At 46.3% G+C, this 20,960-nt stretch overlaps 1 protein-coding gene across 20 annotated transcripts in view; it reads left to right on the top strand.

Annotated features, from left to right (window-relative positions):
• AMOTL1 (angiomotin like 1) overlaps positions 1-20,960 on the top strand; it is a 199,060-nt gene that overhangs the window by 58,826 nt on the left and 119,274 nt on the right. The window contains exon 1 of one of the 20 annotated variants that reach the window (XM_086338991.1): positions 17,099-17,430. The exons of 13 other annotated variants lie outside the window; for them this stretch is intronic. In XM_086338991.1, coding sequence (XP_086195117.1) covers positions 17,382-17,430 — 49 coding nt within the window. In that variant the 5' untranslated portion in view covers positions 17,099-17,381. Of the gene's footprint in view, positions 1-17,098; positions 17,431-20,960 lie in introns of those variants that run through there. 6 more of the 20 variants (XM_086338995.1, XM_086338992.1, XM_086338990.1 and 3 more) reach the window with 6 other exon arrangements.

Genomic DNA, 20,960 nt, shown 5'->3' with positions numbered 1-20,960 from the left:
AAAGCATTCTCTCCAAGTGGATGAAAAGCAGAGACTGTGTTCCCAGTTTCATGAGTAGAAGGCAAGCTAGATTCTGGCTCCGCGCCTCTGTTTCATACACACCCTTAGCCAGGCACTCTTGTGCAGTGAACAGCTTATGTAACTGGACACGTTAGCCCTGATTCCTCATCCCCAACCTTCTCATGGATTTTTTTTTTTTCTCCTTTTCTGGGAACTCTTTCAGTGTTGTGTAAATACAAGAAAGCCCAACTTCTTCTTGGAGTAATTCTTTAAAAGGAATTTCCCCCAGGACTTCCCTGGTGGTCCAGTACTTGGGACTCCCTGCTCCCAGTGCAAGGGGCCGGGGTTCAATCCCTGGTCACAGAACTAGATCCCACAAGCTACAACTAAAAGATACGGCACACTGCAATGAAGAATCAAGATCCTGCAGGTCATAGCTGAGACCTGGCACAGCCAAATAAATAAATAATTATGCAAGAAATTTCCCTGAAATTATTTACACGTTTTCCCCAAGTTCTGATCCCCTGAATAAAAGCTGTGTCTAAAACTTGCAATACTTATGCCAATAGTTAACCAAAATTTATTTACTCTAGTTCAAGTGGCTTTATAAAATCAGTATATTAATAATAAAAAGAGTTGGGACTTCTGACAGTCCAGTGGTTGACAATCTCTTTCTTACAGTGCAAGGAACATGGGTTCGACCCCTGGTTGGGGAACTAAGATCCCATATGCCTTGGGGCAACTAAGCCCATGTACCTCAACTACTAAGCCCGAAGACCACAAATAGAGAGTCTGCGCCCTGCAACGAAAGACCCTGCATGCCTCAACAAAGATCTCACATCCCACAACTCAGACACAGTGCAGCCAAATTAATTAATTAAGTAATTAATTAACTTTACAAAGAGCTAGTATTTGTGGAGTGCCTTTCACGTATTAGGTGTCGCACTAAGAACTTTATGTCAGGCATCTCAAAACAATCCTGTGAGGTAGGCGCTGAGGTAGGAGGCTTCCCTGACTTGACAGATGGAGAGCGAGAGTTTACACAAGCTCAGTAATGTGCCAAGTCACATCTGGGGAGTCGGGGAGCCAGGGCTTGAGCCAGTTCTGTTCTCTCTTGCTGGAATTCCTAACCTCTGTCCTCAACTCTGGAGCAAATTACTAGAACCCAGACTCTTGATTCTCAGTGGTAGATTCTTGGCAGAACCATGATTTGCATCCAGGCTTGTTCTTGTTAAGTTACTAAGTCATGTCACACTCTTTGCGACCCCATGGACTGCAGCACGCCAGGCTTCCCTGTCCATCACCATCTCCTGGAGCTTACTCAAACTCATGTCCATTGAGTCAGTGATGCCATCCAACCATCTCGTCCTCTGGTATTAGAGCTTCAGCTTCAGCATCATTCTGTCCAATGAATATTGATTTTCTTAGATTGATTAGTTTGATCTCCTTGCTGTCCAAGGGCCTGTTTGACTATAATATTATGGGCTGACCCATTTATAATACTGCCTACAGCTTACCAGACACAGCAGGCTGGGCTTGGAGACATGAGGGTGAATAAGACCCAATCCTTCCCTCAGAAACCTGATAACCTAACTCAAGGAGAAAGCTCAATAGACTGAAAAATTTATAATTTAGGAGCTCTGGCTTCTCTAGGCCAGTGGGCACCTACTGACTATGTGACCTTGTACAAGTTATCTGACCTTTCTGGCCTCAGTTTACCCATCTTTGGTATGGGAAGGCAAATACTTCATAGGGTAGAGATGTACTTATTCGCTCAGTCGTGTCTGACTCTTTGTGACCCTTTGGACTGTAGCCTGTCAGACTCCTCTGTCCATAGATTTCCCAGGCAAGAACCCTGGAGTGGGTTGCTATTTCCTCCTCTAGGGGATCTTCTGGACCCAGGGATTGAACTAGTGTCTCCAGTCTCTCCTCCATTGCAGGTGGATTCTTTACCCGCTGAGCCATTAGGGAAGCCCTTCATAGGGTAGAGGGAAGGGATTAAATGAGATGATCTATGCAAACCATGTGCTTAGCACATATTAACAGTTGGCACTCCATGAGTGTTTTCAGTTACTTTTTATGATGATGAGTGCTGTAAGGGAAGTATTCAAGGAGGCGTGGGACCCCAGGGAAGATGAGCCTGACTAATCCATGGAGGTCAAGGGGAAGCCAGGCAAGCTTCCTGGAAGAAAGCCACCCTCACAGCATGAGCTGCAAAGGAAAGATATAGGGCATGAACAGGTTATGTCTGTGTTAGAACAGCTGGAGGCAGCTAAAGTCAACTCCTCCTCTGGGGTCCCTGAAATTGAGTTCTGAATGCTGGGGTGCAGGTGAATGAGGCAGGATGTTCTCCCTGGTACAGCCCAGTTTGAGCATGGAAACTCTACAAAGTGAGACTGTAACGTCATTAACCCCTTCCTCAAATTCTGTGCACGTCCTGTGGGGTCTGTTTGTCCCACTCTTTTATATATATATATAAGAGTTTTTCCTGTGGTCATGTATGGATGTGAGAGTTGGACTGTGAAGAAGGCTGAGTGCCGAAGAATTGATGCTTTTGAACTGTGGTGTTGGAGAAGACTCTTGAGAGTCCTTTGGACTGCAAGGAGATCCAACCAGTCCATTCTGAAGGAGATCAGCCCTGGGATTTCTTTGGAAGGAATGATGCTAAAGCTGAAACTCCAGTACTTTGGCCACCTCATGGGAAGAGTTGACTCATTGGAAAAGACTCTGATGCTGGGAGGGATTGGGGGCAGGGAGAGAAGGGGACGACAGAGGATGAGATGGCTGGATGGCATCACTGACTCGATAGACGTGAGTCTGAGTGAACTCCGGGAGTTGGTGATGGACAGGGAGGCCTGGAGTGCTGTGATTCATGGGGTCGCAAAGAGTCGGACACAACTGAGCGACTGATCTGATCTGATTTGCTGAATCTGGTCTTAGTTGCAGCACACGGGAGCTTCCGTCTTTGTAGCATGCTGGCTCTTTTAGTCGTGGCATGCAAACTCTTAGTCAGGGCATGTGGGACCTAGTTCCCTGACCAGGATCGAGCCCAGGCCCCCTGCATTGGGAGGGTGGAGTCTTAACCACTGGACCACCAGGGAAGTCCTGTGTTTGTCCCACTTGTTTGGCCCTCAAATTTGGAGTGGTAGGGTTCAGTAGGACAAAGCTGTTAAACCATGTTCTTTTGAATTTCACTGCTTTTTCCATTATAATCATCATTATTTTTGTGACTGTCACCTTGAAATTCCAGACTGTTTGCCAAATGAGAAGCCGAGGGATCCTCTAAAGCAAGTTTAGAGACACCCATGTAGGCAGGTAATGACAGAGAATGAGATGGTTGGATGGCATCACCAACTCAATGGACATGAGTTTGAGTAGGCTCCCGGGGTCGGTGATGGACAGGGAAGCCTGGCGTGCTGCAGTCCATGGAGTCGCAGAGTCGGACATAACTGAGCAACTGAAATGAACTGATTATTATAATCAAAGAAGTTTTAGCTTCTTTGAAAAAGCTGAAACCTGATTTCTTGTTTCTTGCACCCACTTGTCCATGTTTTCCCTTCTAGAGCTTTCACACTTTTTTTTCACTGTGGCCCAACATAAGGATACATTTTATATTAAACTCACACAAATTTGAATATAAATATAACTAAAGCAGAAGTTTTGTGGAATAGCAATTACCTTTTATTAGATTAACTGCATCTGATATTTTCCATTTTGTTCTATTTATTTAAAATGTTGATTAACCTGTTCAATTGATTTCCAGTAATGGGTTGCCTACTACTGTTTGGAAAAGAATGTTCTAGAGGTTTTATAGCAAACATAGAGTAAATCTGCTCCTCTGGTCTTTCTGAAAGCTCTCGAGGTATTCAAAGATGGCTATCAAGTTGTATGTTAATCTTCTCCCTACTACTTCTAATTTTAAAATTGTAATTGATTTACAATATTGTGCTAGTTTCAGGTATACAGCAAAATGATTCAGTTATACATATATATGTATATTCTTTTTTCTATTTTTCCATTATAGTTTATTACCGGATACTGAATATAGTTCCTTGCACTATACAGTAAATCTTTGCTTTTCTATTTTACATACGGTAGTGTGCATTTTGGAGAAGGCAATGGCACCCCATTCCAGTACTCTTGACTGGAAAATCCCATGGATGGAGGAGCCTGGTGGGCTGCAGTCCATGAGGTCGCTAAGAGTCGGACACGACTGAGCGACTTCACTTTGACTTTTCACTTTCATGCATTGGAGAAGGAAATGGCAACCCACTCCAGTATTCTTGCCTGGAGAATCCCTGGGACGGGGGAGCCTGGTGGGCTTCTGTCTATGGGGTCGCACAGAGTCGGACACAACTGAAGCGATTTAGCAGCAGCAGCAGCAGCAGCAGTGTGCATTTGTTAATCCCATACTCCCAATTTATGGTTCCCTCCTTCCCCTTTGCTTACCAAGTGTTTTTTTCTGTTTGTGAGTCTTTTTCTGTTTTGTATGTAGATTCATATGTATTATTTTGTAGATTCCACATTTAAGTGACATCATATAGTATTTGAGATCCAACCAGTCCATTCTAAAAGAGATCAGCCCTGGGATTTCTTTGGAAGGAATGGTGCTAAAGCTGAAACTCCAGTACCTTGGCCACCTCATGCGAAGAGTTGACTCATTGGAAAAGCCCCTGATGCTGGGAGGGATTGGAGGCAAGAGGAGAAGGGGACGACAGAGGATGAGATGCCTGGATGGCATCACTGACTCAATGGACGTGAGTCTGAGTGAACTCCGGGAGTTGGTGATGGACAGGGAGGCCTGGTGTGCTGCGATTCGTGGGGTCGCAAAGAGTCGGACACGACTGAGCGACTGATCTGATCTGATATAATATTTGTCTTTCTGTGTCTGACTTCACTTAGTATATCATCTCTAGGTCTACCCATGTTGCTGTGAAATGGCATTATTTCACTCTTTTTGTGGCTGAGTAATATTCCATCGTATATATGTAGCACATCTTGTTTATCCATTCATCTGTTGATGGATACCTAGGTTGCTTCCATTTCTTGGCTATTGTAAACAGTGCTGCTATGAACATTGGGGTGTCTATATCTTTTTGAATTATGGTTTTCTCTGGATATATGCCCAGGAGTGCGATTGCTGGATTATATGGTAACTTTATTTTTGTTTTTAAAAGAACCTGCATATGGTTTTCCACAGTGGCTGTGGGTCTCTTTTTTAACATGCTCTGGTTTTCCATCCCTTCCCATCCTGCTCAACCTCTGCCAGGTGCTTTCCAAGTGAAGATTTTGGTTTTAACTTGTCATTAAGAACTGAGCCTGACCTCACATATAGCTTGACCAATACTTGTCATAGTGGGACCATCAGAACCCTTGGCCTCAAACCCCCACCCAAATTAATTTGGAGCTGTTGTTTAGTCGCTCTGTTGTGTCTGACTCTTTTTCAAGCCCATGGACTGTAGCCCACCAGGCTTCTCTGTCCATGGGATTTTCCAGGCAAGAATAGTGGACTGGGTTACCATTTCCTCCTCCAGGGGATCTTCTTGACCCAGGGTAGAACCCGAGTCTCTTATGTCTTCTGCATTGGCAGGCAGATTCTTTACCACAGAGCCTCCAGAGAAGGCCACTCAAGTTAATATCACTCCATTAATCAGTACCCATTGGGTGTGCTTATTTAATTTTTTTATGTACCCAAAATGCCTAATCAAAAAATCATTCATATTTTTCCTGTTTTGTCTGTAAGAGTCTCTGGAGATGTGTTTCCTAGTTGGGATGTGGGAGAGGCTCAAATCAAGATGCCATCATTCACATTTCCTGGATCCACCAACCAAATGTTCTTAAACTCAAGACATCAAAAGGGACTTTCCAGGAGGTCCAGTGGTTAAGACACTGTGCTTCTGTTGCAGGGGGCACAGGTTTGACCCCTGATCAGGGAACTAAGATCCTGCATGCCACACAGCATGGCCAAAAGAAAAAAAAAAAATGTTAAGAAGAAGCTGTGTGCCTAGCACTGTCTGGCACATCAATAATTAAAACTCCCCTAAAATGGCTATATTTTGAAAAAAAATGGGTAACAGGTTAGCAATCATTGCTAATAATTTATGGAGTTTTTGCTGCCTGCTAAGAGCTGACAGCTTTTCACGCAAGTGACTCATGAATTTCTCACAATCCTTTGAGGCAAATACTGTTGTAATTACTACTTTATCAAAAGAAGAAAACCTGATCTTTAGTCAATTAATTTGGCCAGGCATATAACTAATAAGTGACAGAAGGGAAGTTAAGCCCAGAACCATCTCAGTCCTCAGCCTGTGTTTTAAAATACTTAACTGCACCCCCCCAAGACTGAAAACCACTTCTGCTGGTTTAGAAAGAGATAATGTATGTAACATGCTTCCCTCTACCCTGTACGGGGTCAGTCGTGTGCGACTCTTTGCAACCCCTTGGACAGTAGCCCACCAGGCTCCTCTGTCCATGGGATTCTCCAGGCAAAAATACTGGGGTGGGTTACCATTTCCTACTCCAGGGGATCTTTCCAACCTAGGAATCAAACCCATGTCTCTGACATCTCCTGCATTGTCAGGCAGATTCTTTACCATTAGCGCTACCTGGGAAGCCCTGTAACATACTTTGGGCAGTGCATTTGTGGGGGCTTAATAGAGCTTATTCCTTCTCCTAAGGAAAGAGAAGAACTTAATACAAGTTCAGGTCCTTAGCAGCCCTCAAGAGATGAGAGAAAGAAAGTGTTAGCCTCTTGCTGCTACTGCTAAGTCACTTCAGTCATGTCCGACTCTGTGCTACCCACAGACGGCAGCCCCAGGCTCCCCCGTCCCTGGGATTCTCCAGGCAAGAACACCGGAGTGGGTTGCCATTTCCTTCTCCAATGCATGAAAGTGAAAAGTGAAAGAGAAGTCGCTCAGTCGTGTCCGACTCTTAGTGACCCCATGGACAGCAGCCCACCAGGCTCCTCCGTCCATGGGATTTTCCAGGCAAGAGTACTGGAGGGGGTTGCCAGTCCCTTCTCCGGGGGATCTTCCCAACGCAGAGATCAAACCCAGGTCTCCCACACTGCGTGCAAATTCTTTACCATCTGAGCCACTGGGGAAGCCCAGGAGACAATTGTTTGTACCCATCACTGCTCGGAGTGGGCCCCAGAGTGCTTTGCAGTGGCGTGGTGGGTCTGGCGCCAGGGAAGCATCTCTCCTCTCCAGGGGAGCCTGGAGGAGGAGACATGTGCTTGGGAGGCTACAAAGTATAGCGGCAAGATCAAGAGCTCTGCTCTGAAGAACAGGTTTGAAACCTGGCCCTGTCACTTTAGAGCCATATAATCTTGGAAGATTCCCATAACCTGGCCCAGCCTCTTTCCCTCAGGTGTAAAACATAGATAATGATGCCGCCCATGCAGTGTGTCATGTACCGGTGAAACAAGGTAACACACGACATCACCTGGGACACAGGAGATGCTCTTCCGTACTTGCTTGCTCCAGACAGAAAACTGAGTTTTGATCAATCTCCGCCTACAGTATCTCTTACCTGTTCCCTCATTTAGGTTGGGATTCTGAGTGCATTGAAATGTAGGTCCTCAAATATTCTAAACCTGGGGTTCTCAAAGTGTGGTCCAGACCAGCAGCATCAGCATCATCTGGGAGCTTGTTAGAAGTGCAATTCTTGGACCCCACTCTGACCGACAGAATCAGAAACTCCACGGTGCGCCACAGCAGTCTGTTTTAGCAAGCTCTTCTGGTGACTTTCATGCAGCTAAAGTTTAAGAACCACTGCCCTGTAGACACTGAGCATCCTGAGTCTTCCTCTGTTTTCAGCAGGACTTTGTTGAAGGCTCTAGAGAGCCTGCACCTTTCATGTGGTTATGTGACCAACATAGAGTTCATGTTCAGGTTGTTCCCATCTTAAACTTTTTATGATTCAGTTCAGTTCAGCTCAGTCGCTCAGTCATGTCTTTGCAACCCCATGGACTGCAGCACACCAGGCTTCCCTGTCCATCACCAACTCCCAGAGCTTACTCAAACCTTATGTAACATTGAGTTGGTGATGCCATCCAACCATCTCATCTTCTGTCATCCCCTTCTTCTCCCACCTTCAATCTTTCCCAGCATCAGGGTCTTTTAAAATGAGTCGGTTCTTCTCATCAGGTGGCCAAAGTATTGGAATTTCAGCTTCAGCATCAGTCCTTCCAATGAATATTCAGGACTGATTTCCTTTAGGATGGACTGGTTTGATCTTGCAGTCCAAGGGACTCTCAAGAGTCTTTTCTAACACCACAGTTCAAAAGCATCAGTTCTTCAGTGCTCAGCTTTCTTTATAGTCCAACTCTCACATCCATACATGACTACTGGAAAAACCATAGCTTTGACTAGATGGACCTTTGTTGGCAAAGTAATGTCTCTGCTTTTTAATATGCTGTCTAGGTTACTTATAACTTTTCTTCCAAGGAGCAAGCGTCTCTTAATTTCATGCCTGCAGTCACCATTTGCAGTGATTTTGGAGCCCCCCAAAATAAAGTCTGTCACTGTTTCCACTGTTTCCCCATCTATTTCCCATGAAGTGATGGGACCAGATGCCATGATCTTAGTTTTCTGAATGTCGAGTTTTAAGCCAACTTTTTCACTCTCCTCTTTCACTTTCATCAAGAGGCTCTTTAGTTCTTCTTTGCTTTCTGCCATAAGGGTGGTGTCATCTGCATATGGTTATTGATATTTCTCCTGGCAGTCTTGATTCTAGCTTGTGCTTCATCCAGTCCAGCATTTCTCATGATGTACTCTGCATCGAAGTTAAATAAGCAGGGTGACAACAGTCTTGATGTACTCCTTTCCTGATTTGGGACCAGTCCATTGTTCCATGTCCAGTTCTAACTATTGCTTCTTGACCTGCATACAGATTTCTTAAGAGGCAGATCAGGTGGCCTGGTATTCCCATGTCTTGAAGAATTCTCCACAGTTTATTGTGATCCACACAGTCAAAGGCTTTGGCATAGTCAATAAAGCAGAAGTTGATGTTTTTCTGAAATTCTCTTGCTTTTGCAATGATCCAGTGGATGTTGTCAATTTGATCTCTGGTTCCTCTGCCTTTTCTAAATCCAGCTTGAACATCTGGAAGTTCATGATTCACGTACTGTTGAAACCTGGCTTGGGGAATTTTGAGCATGACTTTGCTAGTGTGTGAGATGAGCCAAATTGGTCATTTTCTGGTGTTCCTTTTCTCTCTTCCACTTAATTTGAAACTCATGTTGCTGGAGACTCATAAAGTATCACATCCTAAAGTGAAAGTGAGAGTGTTCATCTTTCAGTCATGTCCAACTCTTTACAACCCTATGGATTGTAGTCTGCCAGGCTCCTCTGTCCATGGAATTCTCCAGGCAAGAATACTGGAGTGGGTTGTCATTTCCATCTCCAGGGGGATGTTCCCAACCCAGAGACTGAACCAGGGTCTCCTGCGTTGCAGGCAGATTCTCCACCATCTGAGCCACCAGGAAATGATGATTGGAAAGGGACCATTCCCAGAGGCTGGTAGCTCAGTTGGTAAAGAATCCGCCTGCAGTGCAGGAGACCCCGGTTTGACTCATGGGTTTGGAAGATTCCCTGGAGAAGGGATAGGCTACCCACTCCGGTATTCTTGAGCTTCTCTCATGGCTCAGCTGGTTAGGAATCTGCCTGCAATGTGGGAGACCTGAGATTAAACCCTGGGTTAGGAAGATCCCCTGGAGAAGGGAATGGCTACCCACTCCAGTATTCTGGCCTGGAGAATTTCATGGACTGTATAGTCCATGGGATTGCAAAGAGTCAGACATTACTGAGTGGCTTTCACTTTCGGCCTTCCTAATGGAGAAGGAAATGGCAACCAATTCCATTATTCTTGCCTGGGAAATCCCATGGAGAGAGCCACCTGGCAGATTACAGTCCATGGGTTTGCAAAGATCGGACATGACTGAACAACTAACACACACATAACCTTCCTAAGGAACTCATCCTGGGGTGCTCTGGCCTGGGTCCCTACAGGCACCCCTTGCTTTGCCTCCTTTAAGCTCCTTCCTGCTTTAACATACCCACTCAGGCTATTTGTTCAACTCGACTGTTCTTCATCCTCTTCTTTGTCAGCTTGGAGAAGCCTTCTTTTCCACTCCCTCTCAGTAGCTACCCTGTCCATCATTAATCTTTGTTATTGAACCCTGTTCCTTTTCTTCATCACAGGTAGACCAGTTTGTAGTTATAGATTTATATACATTCTAATGAGCAGGGCCTGTGGTAGGGTATTTGCACACCTAGTGGAGGGTGTGGCTTATTCAATGTAATTGATAATATTTTTTGAGTAAATGAATGAATAAATGAACCACTGCAGCTCTCACATGGTTCTGCCTCCTTTCAAACTCTGTTGTACTTTCTATTAATTCTTTCACATAGTCCTTTTGTTTAGGACTTAATTTTTTTATAGTTATTTCTAATTTTTCCCCTCCTGACCTTGGACTTTCCTGAATATTATGTTCTGCTTAGCATAATACTGGCTCTGTCACTGACGCACAATAAGTAATTTTTGATTTCTGGATGGATCACATATAAGGTGTGAATTTTATACGTGATCCATATAATCTATACGTGATCCATAGTGTCCTCACCCCCACTGGTGGGAAAGATTGAGGGCAGGAGGAGAAGGGGGCAACAGAGAATGAGATGGTCCGATGGCATCAACGACTCAATGGGCATGAATCTGAGCAAACTCTGGGAGATAGTGAAGGACAGGGAAGCCTGGTGTGCTGCAGTTCATGGGGTCGCAAAGGGTCGGACATGACTGAGCAACTGAACAACCACAAAAACCCCCACTCTGAGATTATGCTGTAAAAAAATTTTTTTCTCTTTAATTGAACCATCCAGAGTGGCTGGAGTCCTTGGGGATGGTGAGAGCTTTCCCATTTCTTTGTCTTTGGCATTTAAGGTACAAGATGTACTGGAAGATGTTCTTGTCTTTACTACATATTCTAGAAAGAGAAGAACTAGAACTGCTGGATAGGCCATGGAGGGGCCATTCTTCTCTCTGTTGTTTCTAGCTATGAACAGAGAGGACATGTTTTCGGAATAAAACACACCAGCATACTTTTCAGAATGGTAACTGTAAGCAATCTTAAGTGTGAACATTCTGACCAAAGTTATCTCCAGTTATAACAGTCCTTGTTTTTAATAGTGATTGTTGTTGTTGTTTTAGAAACTCAGTATGATTCCAGTTTTTATGAAAAAAAGACACTCTCTATACCATCATTGGAAACAGAATAAAACCTAACTAGTTTTTTGTTCATGAAGAGAGAAAGAGAAAGAAATTGTCATAACATGACATAAACTGTAGAATGAACGAAACCGAGGCTGGCTTGTATTAGTAATGCAATTGGATTCACCCAACAATTCAATGGAACGATCAATATAGTTAGAAGCTTGGGAGCTTGTAAGCTGGGCAATATTAACTACTTAGCTAATTCAGACGTTCTCAACCAGGGGCAGTTTTGCCCATAGGAGACATTTGGCAATGTCTGGAGCCAGTATTCCCTGGAGAAGGAAATGGCAACCCATTCCATTATTCTTGCCTGGAAATCGCAGGAACAGAGGACCCTGGCAGTGCATTGGATCATAGAAAAAGCTAGAGAATTCTAGAAAAATATCTACTTCTGCTTCATTGACCACACTAAAGCCTTTGACTGTGTGGATCACAACAAACTGTGGAAAATTCTTAAAAAGATGGGAATACCAGACCACCTGACTTGCCTCTTGAGAAATCTGCATGCAGGTCAAGAAGCAACAGTTAGAATTAGACATGAAACAATGGACTGATTCCAAATTGGGAAAGGACTACCTCAAGGCTGTCACCCTGCTTATTTAACTTATATGCCGAGTACATCATGCTAAATGCAGGGCTGGATGAAGCACAAGCTGGAATCAAGGTTTCCGGGAGAAATATCAATAACTAGATGACATTACCAGATACACAGATGACATTATCCTTATGGCAAAAAGTGAAGAGGAATTAAACAGTCTCCTGATGAAGGTGAAAGAGGAGAGTGAAAAAGCTGGCTTAAAGCTCAACATTCAAAAAATGCCAAAGATCATGGCATCACAGTCCCATCACCTTATAGCAAATTGATGGGGACACAATGGAAACAGTGACAGACTTTATTTTCTTGGGCTCCAAAATCACTGCAGATGGTGACTGCAGCCATGAAATTAAAAGATGCCTGCTCCTTGGAAAAAAAGCTATGAGAAGCCTTGACAGCATATTACAAAGCAGACATATTACTTTGCCAACAAAGGTCCATCTGGTTAAAGCAGTAGTTTGGATGGATGTGAGAGTTGGACCATAAAGAAAGCTGAGCACCAAAAAAGTAATGCTTTTGAACTGTGATGTTGAAGAAGACTTTTGAGAGTTACTTGGATGGCAAGGAGATCAAACTAGTCCATCCTAAAGGAAATCAACCCTAAATAGTCATTGGAAGGACTGCTGCTGAAACTGAAGCTCCAATACTTTGGCCACCTGATATGAAGAGCTGACTCATTGCAAAAGACCCTGGTGCTGGAAAGATTGAGGGCAGGAGGAGAAGGGGACGACAGAGGATGAGATGGTTGGATGGCATCACTGATTCAAAGGAGATGAGTTTGAGCAAACTCCAGGAGATAGTGAAGGACAGGGAAGCCTGGCATGCTGCAGTTCATGGAGTCGCAAAGAGTCAGACACGACTGAGCGACTGAACAACGACAACAAGACGTTATTAGTTGCCACAACGTGGAATGGGAAGGTTGCTACTGGCATCACATGGGTAGAGGCAGTGACGCTGCTAAGCATCTAACAGTGCAGAAGGCAGTCCTCACCACAAAAAAAATCTCAACCCCAAATGTCACATGTGCCAAGGTTGAGAAACTTTGAAACAACCATTCAGCCAAAAAAGTATGAGCTTTCAATATTCTGAAGGTTTCTGTAGTAAGAATAGCAAATAACAATGATTATCATTTAATAAATACCTGTGACATGCCAGGTGCTTTATATTCTGAGCTGCTGAGTGTCTCAGTCAGGATCTGACCCTGGGTTTGTTTGCAGCCAACGTCTCTCCTCTTCCTTATGAGCTTTCTGATGTAAGTGCATTTTCCCTGTACATGATGGTATCCACCCTCTGCTCCTTGTGTTTTATATAGACCAGATTATGTGTTTAATGGGCTTCCCAGGTGATGCTACTGGTAAAGAACCCTCCTGCCAATGCAGGAGACATAAGAGACTCAGGTTCAATCCCTGGGTAGGGAAGATCCCCTGGAGTAGGGCCCGGCAACCCACTCCAGTATTCTCACCTGGAGATTCCCCTGGACAGAGGAGCCTGGCGGGTCCATGGAGTCACAAAGAGTCAGACATGACTGAAGAGACTTAGCACACACGCACATGTGTTTAATGAATATTAGGTAGTGTGCTCAGAGGAGAAAGCCATGAGGCAAGAAGAGACCAGTGTGTCACCATGGGTGTGAAGCTGAAACATCCAGACAAACCGGCCTCAGATCCATCATTCACTCAATGAGCCAAATGCTTGCGTAGGATGACAGCACAGAGCCTGGCCCTGCTTGTTTCATTGTTCAGTTGCTCAGTCGTGTCCGACTCTTTGCAACCCCAGGGACTGCGGCACGCCAGGCTTCCCTGTCCTCCACTATCTCCTGGAGTTTGCTCAGACTCATGTCCATTGAGTCGGTGATGCCATCCAGCCCTCTCATCCTCTGTCGTCCCCTTCTCCTCCTGCCCTCAATCTTTCCAGCATCAGGGTCTTTTGCAATGAGTCAGCTCTTCACATCAGGTGGCCAAAGTATTGGAACTTCAACTTCAGCATCAGTCCTTCCAATGAATGTTCAGGGCTGATTTCCTTTAGGATGGACTGGTTTGATCTTCTTGCGGTCCAAGAAACTCTCAAGAGTCTTCTCCAGCACCACAGTTTGAAAGCAATGTAGAGTATGTAGATCCAAAACCACAGATGCTGACTGGTTAACTACCTTTCTGCTCGTAGAGCTGCATTCAGTTTTTAGTGTAAACTAACCTTGTTTCTATTTGGTCCCAATCATAGTTGGAATCTGAAACCAAATATATGTAAAATGTTACTGATGACCTCTTACTGGTCAAATACAAAGTGTTTTTCTCAGGTCTTCGCTCCTGAAAAATAGTCATATATATTTGATGTAGAAGACTACTCATTTTCTGTATTTGATATAGTGATTATTAATGGTTGAGAAAATTAAAATGTGTGGAGGGGGAAAATTTGCCTGCCAAATTAATCATCACTCTGGATCAATTTGAAAATTCTAGGTGTGGTCTGCTTGATTGGTCAGCAGATTCTTGAGCCCACATTCTGTGCCTGTCACTTCTTCAGAAGCCTAAGAGTCTGTAGCATTTGATAGCATCTTCTTAACCCCCCCCCCTGTCTTACATGCCTTTAAACCTTCCTAGCTCTTCTACTGGACTTCCCTGGTGGCTCAGACGGTAAAGTGTCTGCTTACAACGCGGGAGACCCGTGTTCTTCCCCAGCTCCTGCCTCTTCTGCCTCCTTCTTCCCTGAATTTTCTGTTATGGGCATTCTCCAAGTAAACTTATCTTCACAGCTTCATCTCTTTTTCTCTATAATTCTGTTCTTGACTTCTCAGCTAAGGCCCTTGTGCCTTATTTCCTCTACAGAAAGCCCTTCAACATCTCTCTCAAACCAGTTTTCCTCTCAGTTCTTCTTCTTCTTCCATCCTTGGTCCATCCATTGGATTAATTGGTTTATAAGTCTTCCAAGAATGATCCATTCTTTCTATGATCCAGCCACAAAATCCGAGTTAACTTGATTACTTTGTTCTTTCTCCCAGGATAGCTGTCCAGTCAATGAAAAGAATAAAATGTTGCTTCAAAGATTTGGTTATCTTCCCTGTATTTGGTATCTTCAAAGATTTGGTATCTCTCTTCCTTTCTATCTCCTTTGCCCAACCTCATGTGTCATTGTTTTCTGCAGCTATTTCCCCGATGGGCTTCCTATCACCAGGGCTATTGGAGTGTTGCTTGAAATAATAGCAAATGTGTGTTGAGCACTTATGTGCATTGTGCTATTTTATATTTACTAATTTATTCAGTCCCTACAACCACCTCGTGAGGTTTGATGCTATTTCCCTCATCTTGCAAAAGAAGAAACTGAGGTTTTAGCAAAGTTAGGTGACTTGCCCAAGTGTCCACAGATAGAGTGGTGGAACTGTGACTCGCCAATCCATTTAGGTTTCATTCCAGTGGATACTTTTAAACTATTAAATTCTGCTGTCTCTCGGGATATAGTGATATTGAATCATGGGCAATTAATACATTTTAGTTTCCTTCCTACTTTCCCTCCTTTTTCTATACATCATTCTCCCTCAGCCTACGTTAGTCACTCAGTCATGACTGACTCTTTGTGACCCCATGGACTGCAGCCCACCAGGCTCCTCTGTCCATGGGATTCTCCAGGCCAAGGATACTGGAGTGGGTTGCCAGTCCCTTCTCCAGAGGATCTTCTTGACCCAGGGATCGAACCCAGTCTCTTGCACTGCAGGCAGATTCTTTATCATCTGAACCACCAAGAAGCTTGATTTGAAGAAGCCCCAGGCGAAGCTAAATCCCTACAATGCCAGTGGCTCTGAGCTCCAGAACCCTTCAAGGCTCTCCTTTCTCCTGCGTGTACTCGGTCCTCTCAGTTTTTCCGAGTATCTTCAGTGCTTTCCTGCTCTGTGGTGGCATATTTTGTTATTTTAAATAAATAAATCCCTGAAGGGCTGGTTAGCTGCTGCTGCTTTTGTTTCTTTTGTGTGTTATCAAGTACTAGGGTATCAAACTCTAAATGTGATAGGTATTTGGTAAATAATTGTTATATATTATTGCACCTTGATGCTTTTGAACTGTGGTGTTGGAAAAGACTCTTGAGAGTCCCTTGGACTGCAATCCTAAAGGAAATCAGTCTTGAATATTCATTGGAAGGACTGATGCTGAAGCTGAATCTCCAGTACTCTGGCTACCTGACGCGAAGAACTGACTCACTGGAAAAGACCCTGATGCTGGGAAAGATGGAAGGCGGGAGAAGGGGACAACAGAGGATGAGATGATTGGTTGGCATCACTGACTCGATGGACATGAGTTTGAGCAAGCTCCAGAAGTTGGTGATGGACAGGGAAGCCTGGCATGCTGCAATCCATGGGGGTCACAAAGTGTCAGACAGGATTTCGTGACTGAACAACAACAAATCTTGAGAGCAGAGGTTCCTGAACCATTAGGGATGTATGAGGAGAACAGACTGGAATCAGAAGGGCACACCACCCACTAGGATTGAGTGGAGGGGTAAAACTGCTGGTGGATTGCTTAGCTCATTGCCTCAGTCCAGGCAGGAATCCCTGAAAGAACCCTGGTCTAGAGAGGAGCACAAGGTGAGAGATTTGGAATGCCCTGACTCTCCTCCGCTGAGCAGCAGAGCCAGCTCCTGGGAACTAGGGAGAAATGTTACAAGATGTGGGTGAGTTTCAGGCCCCCAGATCAAGGCTCCAGAGATGCATTAATTGGATATGCAGGAGCGATTGAGGATGTTATATTCGATATAGCCTGATTTAAGACGTGAGGCAGAATCAGCAGCCTTTTCCCAGAGTTCCTTTCTTTGCCTCCACTCCTAGAGGGGTTATGACCACCAGTTGTAGGCTCTCGGGTTGTAGAATCTGTTTTGGCCCTTATGCTTGTCAACGGAGACCATCGCAGCGGCTGGTCGCCCAATCCCAGTGCGTGGTAGAAGCCCTGGAGACCAGGGCAATGCAGAGAGAAAACTCTGGCCACTTTTCATCTGAAAATGCTTCTTAAGAAGAAAAAAAAAGACTCCTACAGAGACCTCATCTGGACTTTGAGGGCAGATCGGGAAAACGACTTCGGCCGGAGTTGGTCTGGTGGGGAGGAAGAGAAAGTCGCAGGAAGGAGACCGAACCGAGAGAGGCCGTTGCCCTCCTCATTCCGGGGCGGACACTCGAGCTGGAGCCCAGGGAGGTGGCAGCAGGCGGTCTCTGGGGCCTGGGGAGGGGCGGCTAGCGGGTGAGGGCGGGCTCTAGGGCCCAGCGGCCGGGCGCCCGGCGGGGGTGGAGTGTAGGGTTACGCGGACCAGCCCGGACCACCCTCCCCGGGCGGCGGCGCGGGCGCCAGGGCGCTCTAGGACCCAGAGGCGGCGCTGGGATTTGGGGCTGGAGGGGAAGCCCCGGGCTGGTCTCCGCTTCCCTTGTGAATGGGGGCGATCGCCGGGCGCCGCTTCCGCAGGCTGCCCCCACGCCGTGCCCAGCGCGCTGCCCGGCGGCCGCCGTCCCCAGCCGCGGAGCTGAGCTGGCCATGATCGCCTCATGCGGAGGGCAAAGTTGCGCCGGGGAACTTGTGAGTCTGCGGTGAGAGGTAACCAGTCCCCGCTCGGGGTGCAGGGAGGGGCGCCCCCGAGTCTCCAGCGCCGAGGACCCAGCCGATCGATGTTCTCCGCCCCCAACCACTCCGGGCCGGGGGAGCGGTGGGGAGAGCTCCTTTCCCGGGGGGCTCCGGGCTGAGGTCGGCCGGGCTTCGGAGCGACTTGGGCAGCCTTTTTTTCGGCCCCGGGGACCGAGAGTGCCCGCCACCGGAATCTTGATCCCCCTTACCTAGATTACTTAAAAAAAAAAAAATTAAAACTACGTTTCCGCGCCACTCTGCAGGCCCCAGACTGGGAGTCGTTTGGCCGTCGCGGCCCGGGACCCGGGGTGCAGAAGCGCCCCAGCCGTGGGGCGGGCCTTTAACGGAGGGGCGCTGCCATATGGCCGCGCTCCGCACCACCCGCCCGCGCGCGGGTCCCCGGCGGCGGAGGGAAGCGGTGGCCGGCGGCCGCTTCCCGGCGCGCGAGACAAAGGCGCTCACGCCCGCCCGCCCGACACGCGGGGACCTTCCTACGGCCCCAAACTCTCGGCCCTGGAGGGTGGGGGCGGCGAAGGGACGCCCCAGCCTCGGATCGCCTTCTCCGATTGCTGCTTCTTTGTTCTCTGCGGACAAGTTTCTTTGGCCGAAACTGGGGAGTTAGATCCCTTTCTCTCCCTTGCTGTTACTGATGCTTCAAAAGCATCTGTTTTCGGGGTGGGGGAAACATTAAACTTTCCAAGTGGCACTGGCCTTTCTTGGAATGGGACTTCCGTGGCAGGAGGGAGATTGGCACTTCGGTTGATGACAGCTGGGCAGAGCCGGGCCCCCGGGCTGGGCCAGGGGCCGGACGTGCCCCGTGGGCAGCCGAGCTGGAGGGCCGGGCGGCCGAACCGACGAGCTGCTGGCACACACCCATCTCCAGGACCCCCGCCGTGGCGACCTTTCCAGGTTTCCCCCTTAGGAGCTCCGGCTGAGAACCCGGCTGGCGGCCCGCAGCTCCCGCTCCTCGCCACGCCCTGCCCTCTAGTATCTTGATTGATGGCTGTAAAGACTTTACATTTTTGTTCCAAGGGTTTTTGCATCTTTGATTTCGGTGTTGGTTTACTGTCCCCAGGTGGCACGTGCTTTGGAAAATGCCCGGCTGGTGTGTGGATCACCTGGACTGGGGCTTCAGTAGACGTGGTCCTGATGATGGGCCGGCCTCGGAGACTTGGCGGTTGGGACAGAACACTTTTTGCTCTCGGTCCCTCCTCAATTCCTTTGCCCTGTCCTGTTGGAGTGTGGACATGGTTGCCGGCTTCCTTCTTCCGAGGCGTGTTAGGAGGATCGAGTTTTTGTTCCATCCCTGGGTTGGGAAGATCCGCTGGAGAAGGAAATGGCAACCCACTCTAGTGTTCTGGCCTGAAAAACCTCATGGGCAGAGGAGCTTGGGGGGCTACAGTCCACACGGTCGGAAGGAGTCACTGACTCGACAACTAAACACACACACACAACAGGCACTGGAGGTAGGGAGCCAGTCACCCTTTATGATCCCCAAAGATGCTTTGGACCACCCCAAACAATAAGGGTACTTGCTATAAGCAAATACAACCAGAATAGAGGGCTTATTCATAGCTCCTATTCCAAAAAATGTCCTTCCTTTTCGGGAAGTGAAAAGCCTGGACTTGAAATGTTGAACAGTCATTCCTCTCTCTGCTTCCAAAACTGGCCAGTGTGTCCCTGCCAGGCTGACTGAAGATTTCCCCTGACTGCCCACCTCTCCTGGACCCCACAGCTCTCCTTGGACATCTAACATGGTAGGGGGTGGGGTCTCTCTAGATTGCAAGTTCTTGAAGCATCTAGACCAGTGTGACGTTTATCTCCCAGGACCGGGCTCAGATCATCATAGTGCATCTATTATAACGCTTTTTATGGAAGCAATGTGGTCACAGTACTTCACACATTTTGAGCTGTTCTGCAGGGGAGCAGAGGATTGGAAACCACTGATTTGATCAGAATAAAAAGGAGTAGGGCATAGAGGAGAAGGCTTTAGAGCCGCCTGCCTCTACTCCCTGGTGGGGTGTGGGTGGATGCTTAGTTTTTGGATGGATATACTTGCTTTGGTGAGGTACATTTTTTCAAGATAAATGAAGAAATCCTTGTGAACTCTATAAGTAGGATAGGATGAGAGAAGGCACTCTTTAAAAAAAAAAAATTATATTTTGACTTAGGTGGGGAGGCAGTCTTAATTGTGGCCCTGGGATATAGTTCCCTGACCAGGGACGTAACGCAGGTCCCAGGTTTTGAGATCAGAGTCTTAGCCACTCTAGCACCAGGGAAGTCCTGAGAAGGTGCTCTTAAATCCACTTCCCTCTCCCTTCTTTTTAAAATGTGCACAAGTCTTGGTGTTTTGCTTCGGTGCAGATGGTGGAGGGTGAAGAATACTAATGTACAGAAGGACATGTGGAGATCAAAGCACTTAAAAATACATCTTTTCATGGAAGCTAATGGAGGACTTTGGGTTTAAATGAAATTTTAAATTGCTGTCCTTAAGAAAAGCACAGGAATGCAGAAATGTGAGTGATTTTATGGGAAGGTACTCTGCTGATTAGACTTGAGAGTGTCTGCCCTTGACTGGTTTGTCTGGAAGGCTTCTGTGTAGAGAACTCTGCTTTTTTTTTTTTTTTCGATGTCTACCCCTGTGGAGTAGTGTGGACCCAGTGCCTGGGGGAAACATGGCTGAACTAATTGAAATTAGATGGCAGTCTGGTTGGTGAGAGTTTTGTGGAAAAGTACAGCCCATGGGTACCAGTGCTGTGTTTCTTAATAATCTGTGAAAATGCTTTGAAAATGATGAAGTATTGTGTGACATAAAGCTTTTCAAAGAAAAAAAAATAATGAATGACTTAGGAAAGGAGGGGATTGCTAGTGAAAATTGTAAAAATCTGATTTTCCAGGCCAGTAAATGAAAAAGGAAGTAACTTTGTAAGACCTGTTAATAGTCCTGATAAGCAAAATTCTCACAAAGTAACATTCTCCTGGCAGGAACTGCACCCCCCTCACAACCCTTCACCACTTCCAAGTATCTGTCTGCATTTTAAATGGATGTAGAAACTTAGATCAGTAAATTCTCTAGTGTTTTGAATAATTTTTCTCCTCCTAGTTTTTCATTAATTTTGGTAGGTTCTTATGTCCCAGAATTCACTGGGCAGTGGAATACTTGAAAAGCAAGGGGTAGCTTGGAGGTCATGGAAGAGGACATATTTAATTATAAGGTTTGTTGGAAATAGTCTGGGGTTGTTGAGGTTTTTATTTGTTTGCTTAACAATTTTTTTTTTTTAATTTATTTTGTTGGTTTGTTTTGTCTCGGAAGGAAGGCAGAATTTAAATCTTGGCCATCGTGGGTAGATCCACACAGGGCATTTTCTGAAAGAGAGCCTCGCCTGGGCTTGTGTGTTGGCACCACTTTCAGTTCTCCTCTGACTTGTGGGCCCTTGGCCTCCATCCTTGTGAAACTTTAGGGTCTGTTCATGCCAGGCTGTTAGGACCAGACTCCTGGATTC

Source organism: Bos grunniens, chromosome 15 (genome assembly GCF_055505025.1).
Source record: "Bos grunniens cultivar Pamir isolate PY7600 chromosome 15, Bosgru_T2T1.0, whole genome shotgun sequence".
Classification (NCBI taxonomy): Eukaryota; Metazoa; Chordata; class Mammalia; order Artiodactyla; family Bovidae; genus Bos; species Bos grunniens.
This window is presented reverse-complemented; position numbering and strand designations above follow the sequence as displayed.